The sequence below is a fragment of the Salarias fasciatus genome, chromosome 5, assembly GCF_902148845.1.
Source record: "Salarias fasciatus chromosome 5, fSalaFa1.1, whole genome shotgun sequence".
Lineage (NCBI taxonomy): Eukaryota > Metazoa > Chordata > Actinopteri > Blenniiformes > Blenniidae > Salarias > Salarias fasciatus.
This window is the reverse complement of record NC_043749.1, coordinates 5,948,916-5,974,317: the sequence shown is the minus strand read 5'-3', so window position 1 is coordinate 5,974,317 and position 25,402 is coordinate 5,948,916. Positions and strand designations below refer to the sequence as shown.

Below are 25,402 nucleotides of genomic sequence, written 5' to 3'. Positions count from 1 at the left end.
TATTTCCTTTTTGGATAAAATGCTGCGAGACTCCCTGGAAATTCCACATGAGGTTGATGTAAAGATTGAACGAGCCCACAGAGCGCTTGGACCGATGCCAAAGGATCCATCAAAGCCCCGCTCCATCGTTGCAAAGTTTGCCAGTTTCAGTTAAAGAAGAGGGAATCAGAAGAGCATGGCAAAAGACGCAGGTTTTCTGCAACAACAAGCGATTCTTTGTGGATCACGATTACCCACCGGCTATCCTTAAGAAGCACGCCGAGTACAGACAAGTAAAGAAGGTGCAAAAAGAAGTGTCTTTTAAAGGAGCACAGCGCAGTTTGCTCGTTATGCGAAACACCGACCCCTGCAGGCCCCTAGGCGTAACTGTAGCTTAGTGAAAAGCTCGTGTCTGTGGCTTGTGCCCATGTACGTGCACAGAAGAGGGGAACTCCTTCCTCGCTCTTTGAGCAGCGCTCGAGTAAAATGTAAGTTTCTTTTGCCTTGTGGGGTCTGTGCTGGAGTTGTGGCAGTGCTAGAAGCCGGTCTTTTCTTACTTTCTGGAAGCTCCAGCCTCAGTACTGCTCAGTTGTTGCTGCTAAGCATCTGGCGGAGTAATGGCGGACAAATCAGCCCACCGAAGATGGGTTGATGGGCTGCATGTTGTGGAAAAACTATAAGAATTCAGACGGCAGACTCCTGTAAATGAGTAACTGTTTGGTCTACAATCACTCTTTAATTCAAAACAACAGTTTTCTGTTCAGTTCTGCCTCCCCGTTGCATCCCCGAGTAACTTTTCAACCTAATCCATTGCTGGCGTTCAGCTCTGTTCAGGGTCAAAGGGCAAATCCCACTGAAGTGAAATTGAGAGTACTGCCATTGGTTTACAGTTCATCAGATTGACGCAGGTCAAGCAGAGAGGCTCACACATACGGGCAGTGTTCTTCTTGAAATAGGTACTAATGTTGGATATATTGATCATGTTCTCCTGAAATGTGACAGAATCATGATCATGCAATAGAAATTTACCATCCTGCATTAGGCTTCAGCGATTTCATGACAGCCAATAAGGACTCATTTCTACTTAGCAGTACAGTGTGGCAAAGCCTAACAAGGCACAAATCTGTTGCCTGTGTCTACTGTAGAGGGTACAGTTAGAATGGAGGCAGGGTTTTGAACGGCCGCGTAACGACGCAAGTATGTGACATTATTATGTGACGGTAAACTTGGAGCTCCCCTCCGGCTGTTGTGATCCTTCAATCTCTGCTAGAGGCTCCTCAGCGGCACTGCTCAGGCGTGAAACCCTGAACCTCCGTTCTCTGTGAAACATTTTGGAAACCGTTTTCATTCCAAACAGCACTGTCTCCTCCTGTCCTGTTCAGGCTCCTTGAAGACATCGGAAATGTTGCTACTGCATGCACCACTGCCGTAGTACAGTGGCTCCCATCTTGATTCGCGACCCCAAATTTAACATGCATTGGTCTCCATGTTATTAGTGGGCGTCTCTGGTGATCTACTGAGTGCATGTGCAAAAATGGTGTGAAAGCCCCCCCTTAAGGGAAGATTTAGCATAAAAATGAAAAATGAAGGTTGAATCCATGGAGTGAGGCAAATGAACACACTAAAAGTAATTTTTTTTTGTTGTCTGTCATTTTGATGGAGAAGGTCGTGACTTTTAATTTTCCTTTTCTGATTACAATGAAATATAATCTAAAATGACATAGTTTCGCAGTTTGGTCACTGAACATACCTCCTGGGAAGAGCAGTCTTACAGGTACACTGACAGCTCCATCACACGATGTCTTATGAGCGCAGAATAGAGAGTTTTCTTTCCGTGTGCGTCTGAATGAGCAGAAAGGCGCACTGGAGTGTCCCTCATTTTCTACTCACTCATAATGACAGAAAGTCTCCAGATCTCTCCATCATCCATCTAAAAATTCAGTCAGTGATGTAAAATATTCAGTTAATGCGACCCCTATTTCTGGTCACATCCACAGCCCTCTGTGTAACACTGCGTCTGTCGTCCGGCTGCCTGGACTTTCTAAATTTAAATGCATAAATACGGCACAACAGTTGCGGGTTTGATGAATGAGATTGCAGGTGTTTGCATGAGTGTTTTTTTTTTTAAATACGACTGAAAACAATCATATTAAGTGAATCTGTACACAGGGACACCATATGAAGCGGATGGCTCAGTCTGTGACATGAGCTGAAGGCCTCTCTTCCAGGTTCCAGGTTCTGATGTTTAGCTTTGTAGTCAGCGGTCTTCAGCCCCGAGCAGCATGTTTCAGAAAATTATTTTAAAAGTTAAAACTTCAAAAATTACAAATACCAATTTTCATTTATGAATACGGTTTCTTCATTGTGAGTTCACGAGCGGTCAGTCGTGTAACAACTGTCAGAAATATGTCATGCAGTCACATGTCACAGATATTATGTGTGGAGAGAAGATAAATTGATTCCACAAACTGTGAATTCGTTTAACATCAGTTCAACTGAGAGGCGCCAACATGGAGCGTAATCAGCAAGGCTGAAGTTAACTTCTCAATCACAGCTTCCTATTCGGAACTTCAGGGGAAAGATAAGGGATTTTTTTTTTTCACATTTGGAGAAGCTATTTTTTCGTCCTCTGTCTACATTTTAACTGTACTCTCTACAGTAGACACAGGTAACAGATCTGTGCCTGGTGATGCTTTGCCATACCATACTGCTAAGCAGAAATGAGGCATTACTGGAGCTAATGAAATCCCTGAAGCCTAATGCAGGATGGTAAATGTGTTTACATGGTCAATATATACAGAATTACACCTTTTTCAATAAGCATGCATTTAAGGTTAATCAGCAACTCTTAGTTGCCTTTAGGTGAGAGCCTCTCTGTGTTCGGCCTGATGGGCTGTAAACCATGCGCACGATCCTCATGTTGCCATTTCAGTGGGATTTGCCCTTTGACCCTGAACTGGCAACAGATTAGGTTTAAAACATCCTCTCGTCTGCCGAAACCCGGGATCAAACCAGGGACCTTTAGATCTTCAGTCTAATGCTCTCCCAACTGAGCTACTTTGGCACACGTGGTTAAAAATTCAATGGATTCATCGCAGAGTACATCTGCAAGTATACATGTTTGTTGGCCCCTGTTCACAGGACACTTCACATGACAGCACACTGCTTTTGTGTTTTCATTTCAGAAACATTTCCACAGCAATGGCAGAGACACTGAACACTGGGAACTTGTTCCATTGTTCTTTCACAGTAGAAAAGAGACAGTGTAGAGACCCGATGTACCCTGGGACTGCAAAGTTTTTACAGCCTGCCAACGGCCTGCAGAACGACGGAGGTCTGCCCCCTGGGACACCGCGACGCCTGACCAGAACCACTCAGCTGCCCCCCGGCCGTCTTCCTCACGGGGTTCCGACCAGCCAAGACTGCCCCGTGCTCCCAAGCCGAGGAGCGTCTGCTCTCAACCTGCATCTACTGTTGTGAAAAATGTGTCAATTAAAGGCCGTCAGGCCCGTTACATCTCTAAAGAGCAACAGTCCTCCTTGTCTCTCCGCGCTTGCACGATCAAAGCATCTCGAGCCCGGCAGATCTCCCTCTCTCCCTCCCTCCGCTGTGTCATAAAGCGGAGTGTTGAGGTGAGCAGCGCGCTTGCAGCGGCGCCTGGGCTCCCTGACAAGCAGCAGCCTTCAGCCGCAGCCTCCTGGCGGAGCTGGGCGGAGCATGCCTCCAGCGTTTCCCCCGCCGCGCTCGCCCCGCCAGACTATTTTCATGTAACCACTATATCATAGTGCCACACAAGCCTGAGTTCCTAAGCATTGTAAGTGGTGTACCATAAGGTTCTGTTTTAGAAACCACCCTTTATTACTGTAACATGCTGCAATCAGTGAAGCACCAGACTTCTTCAGGTTGTTCCAAACAGCTTTTTATTGCACTTCAGCAAACAATAAATGAAGCAACACAGGGCTACTGTTAAGGCCGTAACACAAGCCAACCTCTCAAACTCTAGCTCTTTCCAAATGTCCGTGAACGTAACACACATCAGCCTGGCTCCAGCCATCTATCTAAAGTTACAATGCCTTCCTCAGGAACAAAGATGCAACTGCAACATTTAACTCACTAATGTTGAACTCAAGAGACATTACGTTACTATTTATATGAACGATGTGGGCCATAATGTTCATGCTTCCGTGCATCTTTATGCTAATGACACAGTCATCTACTGTCATGCAATATCAGTTGCTCAGGTGTTTGCAGACCTGCAGTCTGCTTTTAACACTATTCAGGTCAACTATTGAGCTTTAGACGCACTTTTAGATGCAGGAAAAACTAAATCTATGCTTTTTTTCTAACAAAAAGAAAGTGCCTGTCTCGTTGCCCTGTATTTTTTCCGCTGAGGGCACCCTGATTGAGTATGTGACCATCGATTAATACTTAGGCATGACAGTCGATGACAGTCTTTCTTTTAAAAGTCACGATGACCTGTTACTGAGGAAGCTGAAACTGAAGCTAAGATTCTTCTTCAGAAATAGAGCCTGTTTTTCATGTAATGCCATTGTTGCGGCCATGTTCTTGCCACTCCTGGATTACGGTGATGTTGTGTATGTGAATGCCTCTGCTCATTCCTTGCATCGCTTGGATGCTGTGTATCATGGTTTATTGAGATTTGTAACTGGCGTAACACTTTACTTGAAGCACCCCTGTATAACACATTATAAGTATATTATAGCATTGTATAACTATAATTACACACACTCATAAACGATCACAGTGCTTTATAACATCAGGACCTAACCCTAACCCTAACCTTAACCCTAACCCTATGCTGTTTAGTGGGTTATAAAGCATTGTGATCATTTATGACTGTTTACAACTGATATGGAATGATGCTTTGTTGCAAAGTTTCAGGAACACAGTGACATGTGCAAGGCCGCCCTGTTTGTCTCCACTTCTTATTCTCGCATAAGATATAATCTGGCATCCCCGGAAGTCATGCCAGAATTAGGTTGAATCCTCTTCGGAGCAGCAGCCTCGTTCTCAATCAGCTGATCTGTGTGTGTTTCCTCTGCAATCCTGAATAAACTCTCCTTGTGCAGCGTCAACACCTTGACTCGTCATCTTTGGCTCTGTATCACCAAAAATTCCACAACAATAACTACTTACAATGTGTTATACCGGGTGCTTCAAGTAAAGTGTTACCGTAACTGGTCTCACACATCACTGCACACTGGTAAACTGGGCTTCTCTGTCTGCACGGAGAACCGTGCATTGGTACATTTTTATCAATAAATCCATTATTGGACTCCTCCCTCCCATCTGTACACATACATGGTACAGAAACAGTCCCATCACAGCCTCTGCACCCTGGATTACATCACACTCACCTTTCCCTCAATCCGTACTGAACTGGGCAAAAAGGGCTGTTCCTGCTCTGCCCCTTCTACCTGGAACACATTTCAGCAAGAACTGAAGATGTACACCTTGATTCCTCTTGGACACTATAAATGATTGGTACAACAGATGGTGAGAGGATCTATAGCAGTTTAGATATGCTCTTAACTACCTCTTGTCCTGCTCTTAAGACCTGCACCATTCTAATGTTTTCGATCAATTGTTTTATGTTGTTTGTTTTTAGGTATTTTTTCATTGTTCATTTGAAACTTTGTGCTACCGACAGGTCCCTCTTGAAGATGAGACCCTGGGCCTCAACGGGGCCCACCTGTACAAACAAAGGTTAATAAAAATAAAAAAACCCTTATGATGACCGCGAGCGTCAAATTCCCCATTCGACCAGGAACACGTCCTTGGAGTTGTCCACTGCTGGTGGTGCTGAATCACCTGTGTGTGCAGGTTCTCATACAATAGAGGGCAATGCCGCTGCGTAAACACCTGAGCCGGTTGTTTGACCAACGGAGGGAGAGAAAGAGAAGAGAGGAGGAAAAGATGCAGCCACTCCTTGCAGAGCAAGAGAAGAAGCTCATCTCATGTTGTTTCCAAGCCATTTGTAGAAATCATGCTCAGGGCAATGTGTTGATGTTTGAATGGATCTGAAGCCATCAATCACTGGTGGAGACAGTCAGAAGGATCCCAAGGTGTTGAGTCCTGGAAAGCCGCAGAGAGGGAAGCAATCTGCATCGATTGTTGCTCATGGGCCACCTTCATAGGCCTGGCCAACAGAGCATCATTGTTCCTGAGGTCATCAGAAAAATGGCAAATGTCCTCTAACAGGTCAGCATTCTTTTTATTAGCCTTCCTGAGTCGTGGGTCTTGTCTGGGATACAATGGATGTAACCATGTAGCTGTTTCTCAGTCATTATGTCATCACAGTAAAGCCCAGCAAGCGAACAGCAAGCTAGCCGTGTGTCACCCACCAGTGCACTGGTCTGCAAACAGAGTCCGTGATTAATCGTAACTCAGCTCTCCGGCACTCGGGATCCCTCCCAGTTTACCACGGGTGGCAGAAGGTCCAGCAATGCTCTAAGGTGTTTAAGTCTGAATCTATGTGCTCTGCCATCAGTCTGTGATATTATTACTAATATCAGGTTTTCAAATTAGTTTATGCATTTTGTTAAAATCTGTTTACACTATTTGTACTTTTATTTCCATATTGGTGCTTTGATATGTTTACATATTTACAAATTACGATATTTACAGAAGTACGGCACCTCCTTAAGTTTCAGATGTGTTGAAGAGTTTAAATATTCCTAGTTGTTCATTGGTCAGTTTAGATGTGATGGAGGACAAGCAGACGTGATCAGGAAGTGGTGTAGTGTGCAGAGTCAGATAGTGTGGAACCAAGTAAAGACAAGGCTACGACCATCTCCGTCCTTCTGTTTACTCCGTATATGAGCCAACCTCCACCCATCAAACCCTCACGTTACATGAAATTCATCACACAACGATCATCACATCCCGCTGCTGATATGTTACCACTGTAGACCCCTGAGCAAGGCCTTTGACCCTCATCTTCATGAAGTAATCCACTGCTCCCAGCATGAGAAGTTAAACTTATTATGAACAGGATGGGTTAAATGAAGAGAAATATGAGGCTTGTTTAGACCAATTTGCCATCCTTGATCCAAAAATGACACAATGTATGAACTTGACATTGACAATTGTTGACACAACACAGAAATTCACCCGCAATGTCATGGCAGTATTGAGAGTATTTGTGGTTTGATTACATGTGAATGTGTAGATTTATTGAATTAAAGCAACACTAAGGAACTTTCAGTTTTCGTTGATTTTGGCGGCGCCAGTGGACAAAAGCGGTAGTGTTTTGCCTGAAAGAAAACTACAGTTCCCATGAGGACTAGCGCGCGGCGTTGTAAAATGCTGCTCCCGGTGGCATGCTGTCGGATTGAACTCACCTGCATTTGTTTCCAGTGGCTGTGTGAAGGATGGATGACGATGAGGTAATGAATCTAATGGTGGCTAAACAATGTTATATCATGATGTGACGCATGCCGTAAAGCAGTCCGCACTTTTGTAGTTTTTTAGTGTACAGGGTTCCTACCACCCTTCTCACAGCTGCTCAGTCCAAGTGAAAGCAATACTGACGCCCTCAGCCTGTGACAGAGGGGTCATTCAACTAGTTTTAAGTTGATGTATCATCACAAAAGATATTAAAATGTTTTATTAAGGTTGAAAAGTTCCTTAGTGTCGCTTTAATTTGACTGTGACGGTTCGAACGGTGAATGTTAATTGGTCTCAATCTGTTGTAAAAAGGCTGGAGACTATGTAGTGTGACGCGTCTCCATCGATGAGGCCGGTCCCATTACTGTGGATGAACCAACAGGGAACACGTTCTCCATTCTTCACATCTCTGCTGAAGTCCCTCTGCCAGCCTCTGTGGACAGAGAAACACAATTCAACAAGACTAAATTACCCTGTGGACCCGTATTCAACAATCTGTACATTTAGGACACACACTACAGGTGTTACAGATTTTTGAGGCATACCTGGTCACATTGAGCTCATGTCCTTTCACATACATGGTGGCGTCTGGTTTATCAGGGTGTTCTCCTGGACGCAGCCCCGTCACCTCATACTCAATCCCATGATAGAACTGACCTAAATGACGAATCATCGAGAGCCTCATTTCAAAACAAGATGGTCAAAATCCTATTTATCACAACAAATAATGTTTTTCCAAATTAGGGACAAAGAAATTCAGCTTTACCACATTTGATCTCTGTGATTCTAATAATAAAACAACCCTCTCAAGCAATGCTTTCATGATTGTGTACAAACTTATTTAGTAACATCTTCAAACCCTTACTGAATGAAGAGCAAATCACAGCTAGACCAATATACTTCTGAATGATTGTGTTCCTCACCCAGCAGCCCATGGACAGAAGGGGACAGGAGGTGACTGTCCACAGTGTAGAAACCCAGGTAGTCTCTGTGGTAGGGGTGCTTCGCCCACACTTTGTGCAGCAGAATGACAAACTTAACCGAATCCTTCAGTGTGACTGTTAGACTGCAATCTTTGGTCACAAGAAGATCCATGCTGCAGCAGAGAGAACGTACAAAGCAGAATGAACATTTGTTTTCCGGATGTCTCGCAGTGGGAAGAAGTTTTTATCTGAGAGGAAAACATGTGATCACGCACTTGAGTCCTTTGACAGCAGCTGTATCAGACCACAGCAGCTTGACTTGCTTGTTGTCCTGAAACACTGAGATTTCTTGAGTGTTCACCTCCAGTCTGACCCCCAGAGTCTGGTGAATGATGCCAAAACTCCCAAAATAGGTATTCATGGTCCCGTCAGGGGAAATCTTCTTGTCTCCAATAATCTGGCCATGGACCACAATGCCTGAAGAAACAGTTGGATCCAGTCACTCGCTGATAATCAGCAAGATATGATATATTTGATTTTTTCGAAGTCCAAAAGTGACAAATCATTCAAATGACCAAATCACCAACAGACTGACTGGTCTTTCAAAGAACAGCATGGTGCAGTTAAAACATGTCAAAGTTTAATACAGTCTTCATTATAAACTGGACTGAGGGCTGACCTGATTCTGGGTCACTGACGAGGTTAAAAATGGTTCCTGGTTTGTCGTTGATGTTGAAGCACAAAGCATCATGTCTGTCAGGAAGCTCTATCATGAAATGAGGATCTCCATCCACTGTGGATGACAGCAGAACACCAGAACTCAGCTGTGATATCATTCCTTCAGTCACAAAGTTCATGGTCAAATATGAGTGTGGGAATATTCATCCAAATTAAACAGCAATGTAAGATTACTGCTCTGAAGAACAACAATCTGACATTAAAGCCGCGCGCGGCGATGGTTAGTGCTTCACTCCCTGCTATTGCCGTCAACGTCTCGCGCTCGGTAAATTGACATTAACACCACACACTGCGGCCTCCAAAACTTTACCACCGACTTTATTTGCTGTCAGTCAATCATGCACAAAATCACATGAATTTTTGGAGTCATAATCTATCATGTCTGTCTGTGTGCTCCCATAGGTGGCGCTGTAGCATCTATCACAGTCATTCATATATCAATGTAACCAGCACCATGCATTGTATAAGTGATCAAAAAGTCAAGTCAGTGGGACAAAGTATATGGATGTAGGGAATTTTTATATATATATTTTATTGGGGTCGTTGCGCCCCTGATGGAAATGAATTGGAATTGGTCAAAGATAGTATAGACATTTTTGATCAGTGTCCTCTGCCAGAATTTCGTACAGAGTTTGAAGTGTGTATGCAAAAGTCAGGAGATTGAGGATAGGGGTAAAGGGGGGGTGGGGGTGGGGGGGGGGTTGCAGTTCAGGCTGCCCAGAGTGGACTGGTGTGGCAGGAAAAGAAGGCATTTTTGAGGGCTTGTTATGGGGAGACTGAGCACCAGATCAAAAAAAGCTGGCTGATTATTGAAGGTCAATGTGTCGAGATGCAGCATGCTGAGTTTGGGCTCATTTGGTCCAAACACCGAGGAGTTCAGTTCATTTGAATAATTGGAACCAAACGACATTTCCACATAGACAATGAATGGGTTATTGAGAAGCCTCTGGAGTCAAAACCATGGAAGCTACAGGAAAGAGCTGATTGACTTTTCTGATCAGGAGGCCACAAAGGAATTTTCTGTCAAATGTGAAAAAGATTGATAAAAGTATTTTTTTAAAATTGCATTGTAATCTTTGCACATTCCCATAGGTGGCGCTGTAGCCATTCACAGTCATTCATACATCAATATAATCAGCATCATGTTTTGTATAATTGATCAAAATTTCAAGACAGTTGGACAGAGTATGTGCTTGGAAGAAATTTTTATGTATTTTTCGAGGGGGGGGGGGGGGGGGGGGGGGTCGTTGCACCCCTGCTGGCCATAAATGCATCAAAATGATAATATAATTTTTTGCTTGTCTTCAGGCATAGAATTTTACTGCACAGTTTGGTTACTGTGGAAGAATGTTAATGTTTTAGGTCTATGGTAGGGGGCGCTAAAGAGTTGAGTTGTATTAAACTTTATAATGCATTACACGAGGACATAACTGAATGTAATCTGAGTGTTCTAGGACAATGCCTGAGCTCATGAGGGGCTGTCGAAATAACAGGAAATGAAGGCGTTTTTCGACGGCGTGCTGTGAGGAGACCGAGCGACGTATCAAAAAAAGCTGGCTGATTATTGAAAGTCAATGTGTGTAGATTCAGTGTGCTGAGTTTGGGCTCATTTGGAAGAAAGGAAGTAAGAGTTCAGTTCATTTGAAAAATGAAAAGCGAAATGGCGACTAATTTTGTATCCAAGATGGCCGCCTTCCTGTTGGTCCCACAGATTTTGGCCAAGAGAGTTTTCTGTTTGTCCCCTCATGCTCTGACACTGGTGTGAATTTCGTGTTCCTACGTGAAAATATGCCCACTCTGTGGGCCATAGGGGTCTGATTGTAGGTGGCACTGTTGAGCCGGTGTTGATCTGTCACTGTGGAGGTATAAATTTTATCGAATTTTTCGCCGGGCCGAAAACCCCACATTCAGGGGGTCAAAAATGCATTCACGTGGGACAAAGAATATTAATAAAGAAGAAACTGAGCAAGAACAACGGCGATGGCTAATTACTGCTGCTACTTTTCCAGTCTGCTGCCAATCTCAACATTCCCCTTCACATCACTGATGAAAAAGATACAAATATAAATGAATCAATGGATGAAAAGTTCTTCCACATGTTCTCCACCAATGGTCCCATCAGAGGAACCACCAAGAATACCTGAGGACTATCTATGTAGTGAAGGATGTGAACATCCAATTCATTACAGCTGTCCTGCTGGAAAATGAAAAGTTGTTGTTGTCATGATTAGAGGCATGAAACATACATGAGCAATGATTCCATCAAAACCGAAATATACTCACCAAAAACTGGGGCTGAATATCGATAATTTGTATATGATGGAGGACTCTGGTAGCGATAACCTATTCACAGAAAAAGTTAAGTCAGGTCAAAATTGTTTTCTTTTCTTTTTTTTTTGAAGTACAGTATTGTTGGAAACAGTCTTACCCATTCTCTCTGCCATTTGTCTCTGGGCTGTTAAACACAAAAACAGTCAGAGAGAATAAAAACCTGGTACAAATAGCCTCTGATGTCTTTATCTGTATGAGCTTAAATGTTTTGCATGGGAGAGAAAACATTGTTGACAGTGGTAATTGTGAGCCCTTTCCCTATAGGGCTGCTACACTTTGAGTTCCTTTGAGGACGGAGAGGGAGAACCGTTTCGGACGCGTATCTGCACGGCGTATTAATCAATCAATTAACTATTTTCCGTTGTTTGGGCGCAGCAACCCATTTATTTTCCATGTCCATAATTCCACAGGTTACATGTCAAGCTGGAGCCGGAGAGCTCACACTTACAGTTCCACATCCATAGGCCGGACACACACACCATTCACACGCCGATTCGACACTGTCAAAAGACTGTATGCTACCACCCTCTCACACACCTGACCCTGATCACCTGTGTGCTCCATTTATACTTTTCCCATACTGCTCCCCCTGGTGGTCAACGAAAGAAATGATAAATGGCTCCTACAGTAATGTTTGACAAGACAGCGTAGAATCCATTTTCAAGTCTTTTCTATTTCTTTCTGCTTTAGGTTGACTTTCTGCTCTCGCTCTTGAAGGACGCGATTGCATCTTTTCCTCCTCTCCTATCTTTCTCTCCCTCAGCCATGTTTTCCCCACTTCCAGCTATTTTCTTCGTCTCTCTTTGGACCTCTGCTCTGATGGTCTTCGAAACTTCAAATTCAAAATGAAACTAATCAATGAGTCTCTCAATGCAATTGACAAGATTATTTCAACAAGAAGCAGAGATGTGGGGAATGTCCCTGCTCGGACGGGAGTCTGGCAGCTGGCCACGTGGGAGAAGTGAGAGGCCATGTGCCTGGCACCCCTGTCCTTTGAAGATGTGGGAGACGTCCACATATTCCGATTTATGATGATGGATCTGCAGCTGATTGGATTATGTACCTGACCAGGATCCTGGAAATTGAAGACTGCAGAAAAAAAAAAAAAAAAAAACATGTCGCCCAACAGCTGGCGACCTTGATCAACAATTGGCTCAAAGGAGAGATTAACATCAACAATGAAGTCAGTTGCAAGATGGACAATTTTCTTCAGAATGACTGTTGAACTGAACTGTAAGGTAGATTCTGTCTGAGAATGGGTTAATTTCTCCTCTGGCTAACGATTGAGAGACCGATGGAAGGAACATGAAAGTGTTTTGTCTCCTACGCCTAAAAGAATGCGAAGATCAGATTTCAACTCCCCTCCTGCTGTAGCCTCAAGATTACTGTTCAGGTTTTGTTTTATTCCCTCCAGCGGACTCCAGCATGGTGAAGCTCCGTTCACTGTTTACCCACTTCGACACTGTGACCCTGAAGGCTGGACTGATTCCCATTTTCCCAGCTGAGTTGTGACTCTCTGGTGAAGAGGGAGCCACGGCTCACCTGCACATACGAACTCTTGGACAACTACACACATTGAGCCTATCCATTTACCACCCCCAAACCCCCTCCTCCACCCCTCCCCCCGCAGTCCTTTGCGGTCACCGAACAAAACAAGACGTGTGCGCCATAAAATAGTATTTTCTGATGTATAGTTGACTGCACCCCATGACCTGAGAGCAGATAAGCTGTATGACCCCTCCCCTTCCCCTTTCCCCTACCCCTCTAACCCAGTCATGTCACAGGCTGTGTTCGTTGTGGGTTTTGCCTTTTTTTTTTCAAACCTCTAATGATGGTTTCATCTGAACTATGATTATAAATTTCGTTCCTTTTGTTGATTTACCCCACTGCACACTCCACCACCCCAAACTCTGCTGTTTCTTGCCTTCAAGTGCAGCACGCCACCTGGTACACGGCCATGAGCTGTGTTGGCAGAACAGCTCTAAACTGAATTTCCCCTTTGGGGATCAATAAAATTTCATGAATCTTGAACCTGAATTACCTTCGGTCAGCTTGTCAGCGATGACAGGGTCAGCATTTCCGTCCTCAGTCTCAGGCTTGGTGACCACCATGGAGGTGAGAGGGGTTACGAAGCTGTACTTCAGGGACATTTCCAGGGCTTTGGCCGTGGCATTGGCTTTCATATTTGAGTCACCAGTTTTGCTGTAAGAGAAAGCAAGAGTGGTAATTTGAAGCCAAAAAAATTTGACATGGAGAAAAGATATTCGTAAATTAAAATGCCAAGATTAAAATAGGCTGCTACAAATGGCCAGAAAGAAGCATGAAAAATAATGAAAATAATGATCAACTGGAATTTGGCACTCAGAGAGCACAGACCTCCGCCACAGCTCAAATCAGTCACCAACAATAAGAACACCATATATGATAAAAAAAAAAAAAAAAAAAAAAAAAAAAAAAACATTTTATTTCTCCCCAACACAAGCCAGGGTCTCTCCGTCAAACTGGAGAGGGCAGACCACCATTGTACATGCTATAAGTCCAGGTTCAAGTGAAGCTTGCGCGACAACATAATCTGCATCAAGCAAGAATGAAATCCTGTGGTTACAAAACTGTACCCCCTACCGGGACCATGAAATTCTGTCCAGAAATGTTATGAACAGAACCGATTTCAAAGCTCAGCGCTGCGAGAGTCCAGAATGCACTAGAAACAGCATTTGAAATTCCAGCCAAGCTTCAAAGCCCACCTCTGAGAGGAGGTGATGAACTGTGACTGGTCAGGTTTCACAGAAACCACCCAGCCCAGCGGTTCCTCCGGCCCCACTTCAAGAGTTGGATCCAGACCTTCGACAAGGAAGGTTCTCCAGGAGGGTTCTTGCTCAATCTCCGAGGAGGCAGGAAGGGACCTTCCCTGGTCCCACAGCCGGCTAGCCAGCACTGGTAACAGCTAACAAAGGAAGGGTAGGCCCTAAGACCAGGGCCTAACCAGAGAGGACCCTGGCGTCCAGCATCCAGGCACTCCCCCACCGAGGACCACCAGAACAGGCCAGAGGAGCACCGCCTCGACTCTCACAAACTTTTCTTTGAGACTTCCACAGGGGAAGCGATCAGTTCCTTCAGCCTATAGCAGGATCTCCGGCCTACAGCCATAAGCACATGGCAGACTGCACCGACCAAGCCAAGCACCAGTCAGCCCCAGCGTCTGACTGCCACCCGGACCCAGGATCCACTCCTCAAGTCCATGACAAGGACATCGCAGAAGAACCACGGCAGGAACAGTTCTTCAACCCTTCAACACCTTCATCTTCCACCACTACACAGCAACAGACATGTTAACAGGGACCTGCTAACAGGAGACAAAGAGCACCACCTGGCTAGCACCAAGCAGCTGGCCAGCACCGAGCGACTCTTCCTCCAAAGACAATGGAACTTGGGAACTATCTGGGCTTTAGCATAGACAGGTTTTGCTAAGCATAGAACTGTTTGCTTTCATGATGTGTGGATTTAATTGTAATTGTTTTCTGGTTTTGATGAACTGAGGATAAGTTAACAGTCTGTAAGCTAATGATCACTTCGCTTCATCCAACGCCGGGTTTGGAAATTAATCTTGGTACTGGACTGTAATGCTTAAGCCTCCAGCATCACACAAAAACATTGCATGGTGAATCCAACATCTTCCACCTGGTCTGAGGTGATGGACAACACAGGTCATGGAGACTCTTTTTGAATTGGCTTTACAAAGTTGCAATTGAGAGAGGAAACAGGCCTCATTCCCTCTCAAGCTCTCCTTTGCTACCGAGCACATGTGCCAAGCACATCCCTCTGACTTGCCATTTTAACTGAAGTCTTCAGCTGGCCGCCATTTTCATCTGTAATTCCATCCCCCAGTCCTCCATCCCACCTCCATCTCACAAATCATTCCGGCGCACAGCAGTAGCAGCCAGAACTGGTTTACAAAACTCATCTGGCGCACTTTTATATTCTTCTGTTCCTTCCGGCTGCTACTGCTGTGCGCCGGTATATCCTTCCATGGAACACTGCACATGCGCAGGTCTGTGTGTCTCAAAACGGTATTTTAACGGGTTGAAGACAAAACACGTCTTTCAGAATGTTTTATAACCATTCGGATTTACTTCACGTGCTAATACGCCATTCCCTGGACCACTGTAAGGAGTGTTTTGTCCACTTTCGTCAGTCCGGCTCTGACTCCTATTGACCTCCAGCAATTGAGCTAAGCTAACTATGATGCTAACAGCTGGGAGCCAGCCACTGGACGCAGAGACACAAGAAAGGTATTTATGAGCTTGTCTCATTTTGTCAATGATAGGGAAAGGGCATGGGTCCAAAATTGTCGGAGCATTCCTTGAACAAGGGGCCCCAAACTCCCAAAGCACCCCCCACAAGATACCACATGAACGTGGTCGAACACCTTCTCCAAATTCACACAACAAATGTGGACTGGTCGGGTGAACTGTCATGAAGTCTCAAGCCCCCAACGGAGGGTTTAGAGCAGGGGTCGGCAAATGGCGGCCCGCGGGCCAAATTTAGCCTGCCAAACCGTCCAATCCAGCCGGTGACTGGATTCCAACGCACGCACGCACCGCGAACCCCTCCAGCGCCCGTGAGCGGACACACACCCCGTGAATGGATGGCCCCCGCCCCCACGCTCCGCGGATGTATGCCTCAGCCTCCCCAACCCCACCCCCCCGCTCCGCGAATGGACGCGCGTTGTGTGTGTATGCATGTTCAAAATTTATGTATAGATGTAATGATGTGAATTATTTGAAAGAGACCCCAGGTAGAATAGCTCCTGAGCTAGGTCAGGAGCTAATGGGGCTCTCAATAAACGAAACGAAACAAAACAAAAACCCCACACCCCCCAGCCCACGATTGAAGTGCCAAAAAAAAAAGTGGCTCGATGCCAAATCTAGTTGCTGACCCCTGCGTATAGAGCTGGTCCAGTGTTCCATGACCAGTGTTGAAAACCAGATTATTCCTCCTTTATCGGTCGAATCCTCCTCTCCAGTACCCTGAAATAAACTTTCCTGGAGAGACTCAGGAGTCTGATCCCCCTATAGTTGGAGCACACACTATGGTCCCCCTTTTTAAAAAGGGGACCCACCACCCCGGTCTGCCAATCCAGAGGTACTGCAAAATTTCAATTTATTTATTCATCTGTAAGCCTGAAGGTCTTTTTTTTTTTTTTTAATCTGCCATCATAAAGACCAGAAAGAAAAAAAAAAACCAGAAAAGAGGATTTTATCCAAAAGATGCTGGACTTTCATGAATGTGACAGACCTCTTCTCCAGTAACTGTTGGATAGTGAGGTATGCCCACAGACGCTCGGTAAAATCTCCGAAGATGTACTCATCATCCGGGTACATTGCTGTCCAGTCCAGAGCACTGGCCTGGCCTTCCACCTTGTAGTCTCCTTCAAACTAACAGCCGGAAAACAAAAGAGAAGGAGCAGAGCAGTGAGCAAGCATTCACTTTCTCAAGATTCTTCTGTCTCTGTATTCCTGCCAGTTCTATTGCCTCACCCCCTGGCCGAGCACTTCTACTAAGAAGTTATCCAGGTTGTTGTCTGTCAGCCGCCCGGCCACCACGATCTCTGAGCCATTAAACAACTGGGCAAAGTTGTTGGTGGTCAGGAAGTCAACTGCATTGTCAGGATAGCGCAGGTCCACATCTAAAAGCAGAGGACTGGCCACTTCTTCATAGAAGCCCTGGAAGAAACAAAAGTACACTCTTGTGTCAACATATGTTATAGAACAAATCAGATCTGGAAAGACAAACTAATAAAGACTCTCAACTCTTCACCTGGAGCTGCAGTGTTGCATCTGAAGCTTCATAGATCCTACGAGCCATTCCTCTGTTTTCTTTGCTCATCACATCCAGAAAGTTGTAATCCACATCATTTCCAAATCCCAAACAGTACAGTGACATCTTTTCTCCCATGGCCGAGCCAACATTCGACCGCACATAAGATGATCCTTCATAGGTAAAGTTCAGAGCAAAGATGCACAAAATGTCAAATGTAAGATTAAGTTGTCAAAATCAATGTTGTGTGTATCAAACAGTGCATACACACTCCATCAACTTACCACCATCTGGCACCCCATCAGTCAGTAAAATGATCATATCAGTGCTTCTCTCAGGGAGTCTGTTCTCCTGTCGGCCCTTTTTCAGCATGTCTATTCCTTTTGTTACTCCAGAAGCCATGCCTGTTGCTAAAAAGAAAACGCACGCGCATGAAATTATCTTTGTTGTAATTTGATGTATAATAGTACATGTTTTTGAGTTGTTGTTGTTTTTCAATTTACTAACATCCCCTGGCATCTATTGTCTTGATATAGTCCATGGCATCAGACACATTTTGCTTGGTTGCTTTGGTGAGTGATTCCTTCCAGACTTCAGTTACACTGTCGAACGGGATGAGAGCAAAGTGATCCTCTTCGTCCAGGTCTTTGAGGATGGCCAGCATTGCCTCTCGTGTCTACACACACACACACACACACACACACACACACACACACACACACACACACACACACACACACACACTCACAAAAACTGCTGGAAACTGAAAATCTGTGTTTGAGCCTTTGAGTCATCATCCATGTGTAAATCTCTCACCTGTTGCATCTTCATTCCATTCATTGATCCGCTCCTGTCAATGACAAACACCACATTCTTTGGCACTCTAGGGAGGACTGGTGGAGCAAAGAAGTGCACAAAGTATCCGTTCACAATCTGAAAAATGTAAGAAACAACTGGAGTAAATCAGAAAGAATGGCAGAATACAAAACAAAATCCTTCTTCTTTTTTCATCATTCAGACTTTTTATTTTTTGCACAACCACAATTTCAAAAACATACAACATGTTGTAAACATGTAAATGAATCTCAATTACAATTCCCCTAATTTCTACACCACTTTATTCGATGGAGGGTGACTGGGGCCTGAAGTTGATCCCAACAGACTGTTTCCATCCATCTTTTGAAGTGATTTCATTGGCTTCAGGTTGCAGCTCGAGATGATCACCTCCCCTGACTAATGTTGAAGGCAGACTGCCGTTCGTCTTGGACTTTATTTCCATGTGTTTCCGTATGTTTCAAGTATTATGTAGATTGACATTCTGTTTCTGGCCAGCCCAGAGTAGAATCCAAAGTCCACCTGGTCCAGACTGGAATTCAAATGGCCTGTCAACTGGCCTATATTAGAATTGTGATGTTAAAATTTAATGTGTTGTCTTCATTTTGTTCAAAAACATTTTCAAAAATTTATTCAACAATAATTCTCTGAATCTTGAAATAAGATATTTTAAATATAATTAAAATTAACTGGATCAGATCAGGGTAAAATTCATGATGAAATATAGCGATTACAATGAATTAAAAAATGAATCATATTTGAACAAACATTCATATATTGCAACTATTATGCACATGAAAAGTGGTACACCCCCCACCCCAAAAAAAAAAAAAAAAATGTTTTGCTTGTTTGCAAAATTTTCGGGGGATCTTTAGAAATAGCACTGGGTTTAGTAATGTCATGAAGGACACTGAATTTTTGACAGACTTCTGATATCTCTAGAGATTAAATAACGGACAGTTCTCATTCAACATGAACATCATTGTGTTTTGTCCCTTTGAGACTATATTTGATTAAATGTGAAGGGGCATGAATTATATTGTCTCAGTCCTTTTTTTTTTTAAAGAAGACTAAATAAAAATGAATTGGCTTATGTTTATTTTTCTCACTTTAAAAAGACACAATTGAAAATGGATAGAAGAAATATTTAAAAAGAGGTGTTTAAAGTGATTATTGACAGCTGACCTGAATGTCCCCGAGGTTCTTCTCTCGATTCACATCATACTTAATGATAAAATCTCCATCAATCAGTGTCCCGTCACAACCCGGACACTTTCTTTGTTGGTCTCTTGTTGGTGAGAAAGAGATGTGTGCCTGGAAAGGAATAAAAAAAATAAAAAAAATGCAATATTGCATGGGACTCGATGTGAAGAGAACCAAGTGAGACAGATGTGTGAAAACAGGAGTAAAGGATGGTTCATTGCAGGATCATTTACCTTTTTGTCTGAGACGGTTTTCTCCACCAGGGGGAGCAAGTCATTGGACAGGAAGGTTGCGTGGGCATCAACAGAGGAGAGGCCCTGAGGCTCATATATGTTTGTTACAATCTGTTTCACACAAGCAAACACACCAGGTTTGGAACAATAGGTCAGGTCATTAGAGAATAGTTGAATTTCAGTAAAAACTGCAGTTAAAACATGTTAGAGGAAAATAAGTAGATATCGGTTTGCACTGTTAGTATACACAATATAGGGGAGAGTGGGGTAAGTAATGCCAATTTTTACTTAAAGTGCCTTTTACACAAGGGGATAACAGGAATGCCTGCAACTTAAATATGTTCATATAGTTTAGGATGTTGTGCATCCCTGGGAGCAATCACTTTGGATCTTAAATAAACTGTGTGAGAAATAAAGCTTTGGAAAAAAAAGTGGTTTTGTGGCACAACTTACCCCAAGTGCGGGGTAAATTGTGCCATTAGTCAGAATACACTGGGGTAAATTGTGCCACTGATAACTGAAGTAAAAAAGATAATTTTAATATAAAAAATTTAGTGTTTTGTAATGTTTTTTGTATTTTTCATATGGACCAACTATGTCTGAAATAAAGTTTATGTAAAAACGATAATGCTCGATAAAAACAAAACAAATTCAATACAAAAGTACTTGTTTAATGCTTATTTAAAGTTTTAACATAATCAAAGGCCAATTTGCTTCAACAAGGCCCAGTGCCACATGAACACATGCTAAGAACAAAATCAAAAATCCAAAATGAGCACCTAACTGCATCTGCATCTGAATATCTTCACAGATTGGACCTCCTGCTGGACATTCCACTTGTCAATGCTGCAGTGGGATATGAACTTGCGCTCCCTTCTGGCTCTATCGCCATGCTTTTATGGTGTGGGAAATTTTTTAAGCACATCACCTCGAGGGATGACTCCTTCATCATTCTCTCTAAATATGAAGATGGACTTTCCATCAACAGGCCTCATAACTTTGCTTCAGAAACTTTGAAAAGTTGGAGCCCTGTCTGTCTTCCTTTTGTATCTGCGTGACATGATGGATTTAGATCTGAAATTAAGAATGACACATAGTTTTCGTGATCAAATGGAAGAATAAGATGTACAATAACAGTAAAATACAATAAAGTCATATATAGTAAATAATCATAAGTTTGGGGAAGTTGTGCCACTGGCACAACTTAACTCAGGTCCTTTGGCACAAATTACCCCAGGCCCACCATTTTGAAAAAAATGCATCCCCCAGCTGTTCTGAGCTAGCATCATGTTAACTGTATAGACTCATGAAGTAGCTTACTAAAGCAATAAAACATGTGTGAAATGTTTTCAAAGTTTTCTATAATTGTTCAAACACAGCAATCAAAAAACCTTAACCGTGGAAATTTTACTTTGGAGGGCAAAAAAATGTTTTTTGAACTTAAATGTGCTTACCTCTCAAGCCATGTGTCTCCCTTTTTTACAAGATGAGCAGAATGGACGCCTCTTCAAAAATATGTGGTCACATGACCAAAAACTACTATGGTTTTCTAAATAATAGGGGTGGCACTACTTGCCCCTTGGCACAAATTACCACGCTCTCCCATACATTGAAAGGAGCGATTGATAGTGGATTTTTTTATTAAATACATCTTTATGTATTTTAGTGATCCATGGCTGTTCATGCAGCACTTCCAGATGTGATGGAGCTCAAACTGCTGCGTTAACACTTTTCTCACACAGCTGAATTCAGTGAAATCACCTTGAACTCCTGGATGAGAGACTTGGGTTTAACTCGAGTCAGAATCTCATAGAGGCCCAGTTTCCTCTGGAGGAGCTCCTCATACGTCAAAATGAAAGTCACGTTACTTTCTGCTGCAATGTTGACAGACACTGAAAACTTCTCCATTTTTCTTCCAGAGGCTCTATCAGAAAACAGAGAATATCTTGATTCTAGCAACACTGGATTTAATTAATGATATATTTTTTTAATTCTCGTTGACTCACTTAACCAGTCCAGCTGTCTGACCAGAGGAAACGGCCTTCTCATACTGTTTCTTTGCTTTTTCTTTCTCCTTAATCTCTCCCACATAGAACCGATTTTCAATTTCCCTGTGAGATTCAGAGAGTAAGAACCAAATCAATGACATTATTCAAGGATCCACATGCAAAGTGTTCAAATTTTTCAATCGGCAACAACAGTTATCATGTCATTCGATTGATGTTTATGAGTTTGAAATTCAGAATCTTCGCTGAAAACCAATTAAATCCTACAGTGAACCACCACTGCCGTCCTTTACAGGACAGTGAAATGTGACAAGATGCAGAGACGAACTCCACCACATTGGTGACAGAAGCAGCAGAGAGGAGACTGACTGACATGCTGAAGTTTGTGATGAATGCGGTCTTCGGCATCTCCACTTCAAAAAATATTTCCTGGGACACTTTTGCTTTGTTTAAGGCCTTGGAGGTCATGACGGTGTGGGCAAAGCGAGACGTCACAGTGCAGTCCACTATCACACTGTGTACCTCCACCTGAGGAGGAGACAAAACATCTGAGCATGGAAGGAAAGCCAGAAAGCAACTCTGACATTATCCAGCAAGGTTCAGATCCAGTCTAATAATAGATAATTGATCATTTCTAACAATCTCAGGTTTTTTCTTTCTGGGCTTTGGTTGGTTAGTGTGGTACTCACAAAACAAGTGTTTTGTTGAGATTATTACGTTTTGTTTCTGTTTCTCCCATATTGCTTTATTCTGATGGATTACTATGAGAGATCGATTGAAGTGCATAATGACATGTTGTTCTCCAAATGGACACAGGGGGGCAGCACCCTCCAGCAGTGTCACTCGGGACCCTTTTGAGCAACTGTTGTCCTGCCTCGTTTATTCCTCTGTAATATGTCAAATATTTCCAGAGCACTCCTTTATCTGTATATCTGCCAGCGGAGAGAGAGCTGGGACCTGGTTCTTTAGCTATTAATAGACATACATATATTAAAAAAAAACAAAAACGGTGTTCTCGCCCTTCCTGGGCGGTATCTCCTTTGAGCTCGGGTCCTATCAGAGGCCTGGGGGCTTGAGGGTTTTGTGCAGGATATCAGCTGTTCCGAGCACTGCGCTCTTCTGGACACAGATCCCAGGTGTCTATATGTAGGCCTATATATTCTTTTTTCTTTCTTCTGTTCTGTTTTTTTTAATACTAATCCAGTTTGTTTGTTTGTTTGTCAGACTACTTTGTTTGTCAAACTAGAACAGCAATGTTTGTCTTGAGTAATCTGTCCCTGAACATCAGTCTACAAACCAAACCACAGCCATGATCTCAACAAATAGACTTCTGAGTGAGTTGAAACATCAGTTCAACTCAGATCAAAATCATCTGCTGCAGTATAAATCACAGTAAACATATGTAACCGGGTGGAAATGCAGTGTGCATGCAGTTGACATTAAACACCACCAGAGGGCACTTTCTGTTTTTGAGCCATCCCGTGTGACATCGCGAATGAGGAAGTTCATTTTCCCTCCTGAACGCAACACGCACGTTTGTCCGGGACAGTTTTCTCCGGTGTCAGAAGGTAAAACAATGATCATTGTGTATTTTTCTTTTGTGTTCTACAGCCATATGCATGTGAAAACGAATGATGACTGTATATGCTGCTGATGTGTGAACTGAGAAAAACGTATTCATTCAATGTTATAGAATCTCGAGAGCTGCGGTGTTTCCAGGACAAATAACGTGTTGCGGAAGCCCACGTTGTTGGTATGAAAGTTTTCTGAAATTATTTTCTTGTAAAGTTCATGACAAAAATGTGTAAATATTGAAGATTTCTATGTGTGTGTGCTCTGTTAGAGGGGGGAGCCACTACAGTTATTTTATGTAGGAGTGAAGTTTTGTTTTACATGTTGCTGAAGCTTTTGAGTCCCGAGTCTTTTGTAATAGAGAAATTTTATTTGGATTAATCTGTGACTGTACTAGAAAGAACTGGAAAGCAACAGTACAGCTCGTGTGAAGAGCTTTGAGCCTTTTGGAATTTATTTTATTTTATTTTTCCATCCATTGAGACACCCCCAATTAATGTTGTCCAGAATAAAGAACCCAAAATTTATTTCTGTGTCCTGTGCAGTATTGTTTTGCCAGGCTACACATAATAAACATAATGAAATGATATGATGCAGTAAGGTATAATATAAGACAGTAATGCTATTTGATGCAACACAATATGATGGCTGACTGGTTTAATGTGGGAGTAGCTGAAAATGACTCATGACTACACTGTCTTCAACAATGAATATGTAACTTAAGAACATTGACACCTGTAAATAAATCATTTTGCCATTTAGGCAAAGAAATTAGATTTTTTTTTTTTTGCCTCAACATATCTTGTGCTTTACTATGTGTGTATGCTGCCATGTTTCTTTTGTTATATGCACACATTTACATGGAATTAGAATTGAAATATTGGAATAAAATTTACATGATACCATTTTGTCACAATCTACTTAATTTCCCACTATATTAAGAGGCTACTTGGAACTAAAAGACATTAACAAAAATGTTTTATCACAAACAAAGAAGTGAGAGTCACTCCTGAAGCACTAATATGTACCAAACGGTTAAAGATCATTCAGATCAGAGATCCTGTCCAAAGGTTAATAACGGTAGACATGAGAACATCTGGCCCAGTATTTGAATCCTTCAGCTTGAACAGTCACCACTGCACCAGCTTTTTTATTTAATCAAACTTAGTTCTTCTGATTAAAAATGATCCGTGCAGATATAAATATCTTCACTCACCATCATCTCATTGGTGCTTCTTTTCTGCAACAATAAAGAAAAAACATTACACTCTGAACATGCCAGACAGAACAACTTTAGACATTTCAATTCTGACTTTATTTTATCTCGTGAGTCCCTCAGTTCACTTCCTCAAAGTGAACACTGCAGCCTACTTTTAAGTTCCAGCAATGAGTCAAACCAACAACATGCTTACAGTATAACAACAACAAAAAAAAGCTCCTGGCGTTACCTGCAGTGATCTGGCAGATGTTCTTGAATCCTGAAAAAGTACAATATTATGATCAATGTCCAAAACATTATCGAGAGATAAAAAAAATAAAATACATGATCTAAATAAACATAAAAGCGAAATCTTTTACACATATTGAAGTTAGAAGTCAGATACATCAGAAAGGTCAGTGGGTTTTAAACCCTTTAGGTATCAAGTGACCATATATGGTCACTTCCCGCTCTTTTTTTTTTTTTTTGACATATTAAGCAAATTCAAACTACTGTACAAATGAAAATGTCAGTTTGTTTTACCACTGACTCAAGTCATGTGATATTTTTTTTCTTCATTTATTCTTTGGAAACACCAGAGCCTACATTAGCCTACATTAAATTCGTATGAAAAAAAAAAAAAACATTTAATTCCCAAAATACAAGAAAGTTACTGTGTGAAGTTACCTGTGGCTCCTCATCGTCCCTGGAGATGACCAGAGCCCCCGAGGCCAGGCCTGACCAGAGGCAGAAGCAGCTCCACAGCAGCAGCACTCGGACTCCCAACAGTCCAGACATGACCAAACCTCCAGTCAACACTGACTGACTTCAGTCCAGAGCAACCGAGCTCCCTGCCTCGAGGGAGGAACAAAGTATGTGTGTGTTTCACTTGACTGTTGACCAACAGGGCAGAGCTCCAAGTGTGGGCGACTGTGAGGTACAAACCTGCTGCTTTTGAAACTCTGTGACAATATGTCACTACATGAAAAGGGTAATTTTCGTCAGTAAACGGAATTGTAAATGGCAATGAAATTTCAAGTTAACCGCTTTAAACGGTGACTTGTAGTCAACACCGAAAACTACCAAATACCAGGGAGGGTGATCTGTCACACCCCAAGATGGGGGAGACTTTCCAGTGACAATGAAAATGCTGTGAGC

General features: G+C 42.8%; 1 protein-coding gene and 1 non-coding gene across 2 annotated transcripts; both read right to left on the bottom strand.

The window, feature by feature from the left end:
* Nucleotides 1-2,970: 2,970 nt before the first annotated feature.
* On the bottom strand, nt 2,971-3,043 carry trnaf-gaa (transfer RNA phenylalanine (anticodon GAA)). Its single transcript has one exon. It is a non-coding gene; the product is annotated as a tRNA-Phe (tRNA).
* Nucleotides 3,044-7,683: 4,640 nt separating this feature from the next.
* On the bottom strand, nt 7,684-25,042 carry LOC115387980 (inter-alpha-trypsin inhibitor heavy chain H3-like). Its single transcript, XM_030090888.1, has 22 exons — nt 24,932-25,042; nt 24,495-24,524; nt 24,263-24,286; nt 21,848-22,002; nt 21,475-21,579; nt 21,230-21,392; nt 19,469-19,579; nt 19,218-19,346; nt 18,015-18,131; nt 17,706-17,874; nt 17,483-17,608; nt 17,199-17,371; nt 16,919-17,104; nt 16,677-16,816; nt 13,423-13,583; nt 11,479-11,505; nt 11,334-11,393; nt 8,992-9,105; nt 8,588-8,789; nt 8,313-8,485; nt 7,935-8,046; nt 7,684-7,822 (listed from the first exon to the last, which is right to left on the bottom strand). The coding sequence occupies exons 1-22, from the start codon at nt 25,040-25,042 to the stop codon at nt 7,684-7,686; spliced, it is 2,727 nt and encodes a 908-aa protein (XP_029946748.1).
* Between the last annotated feature and the right edge of the window lie 360 nt (nt 25,043-25,402).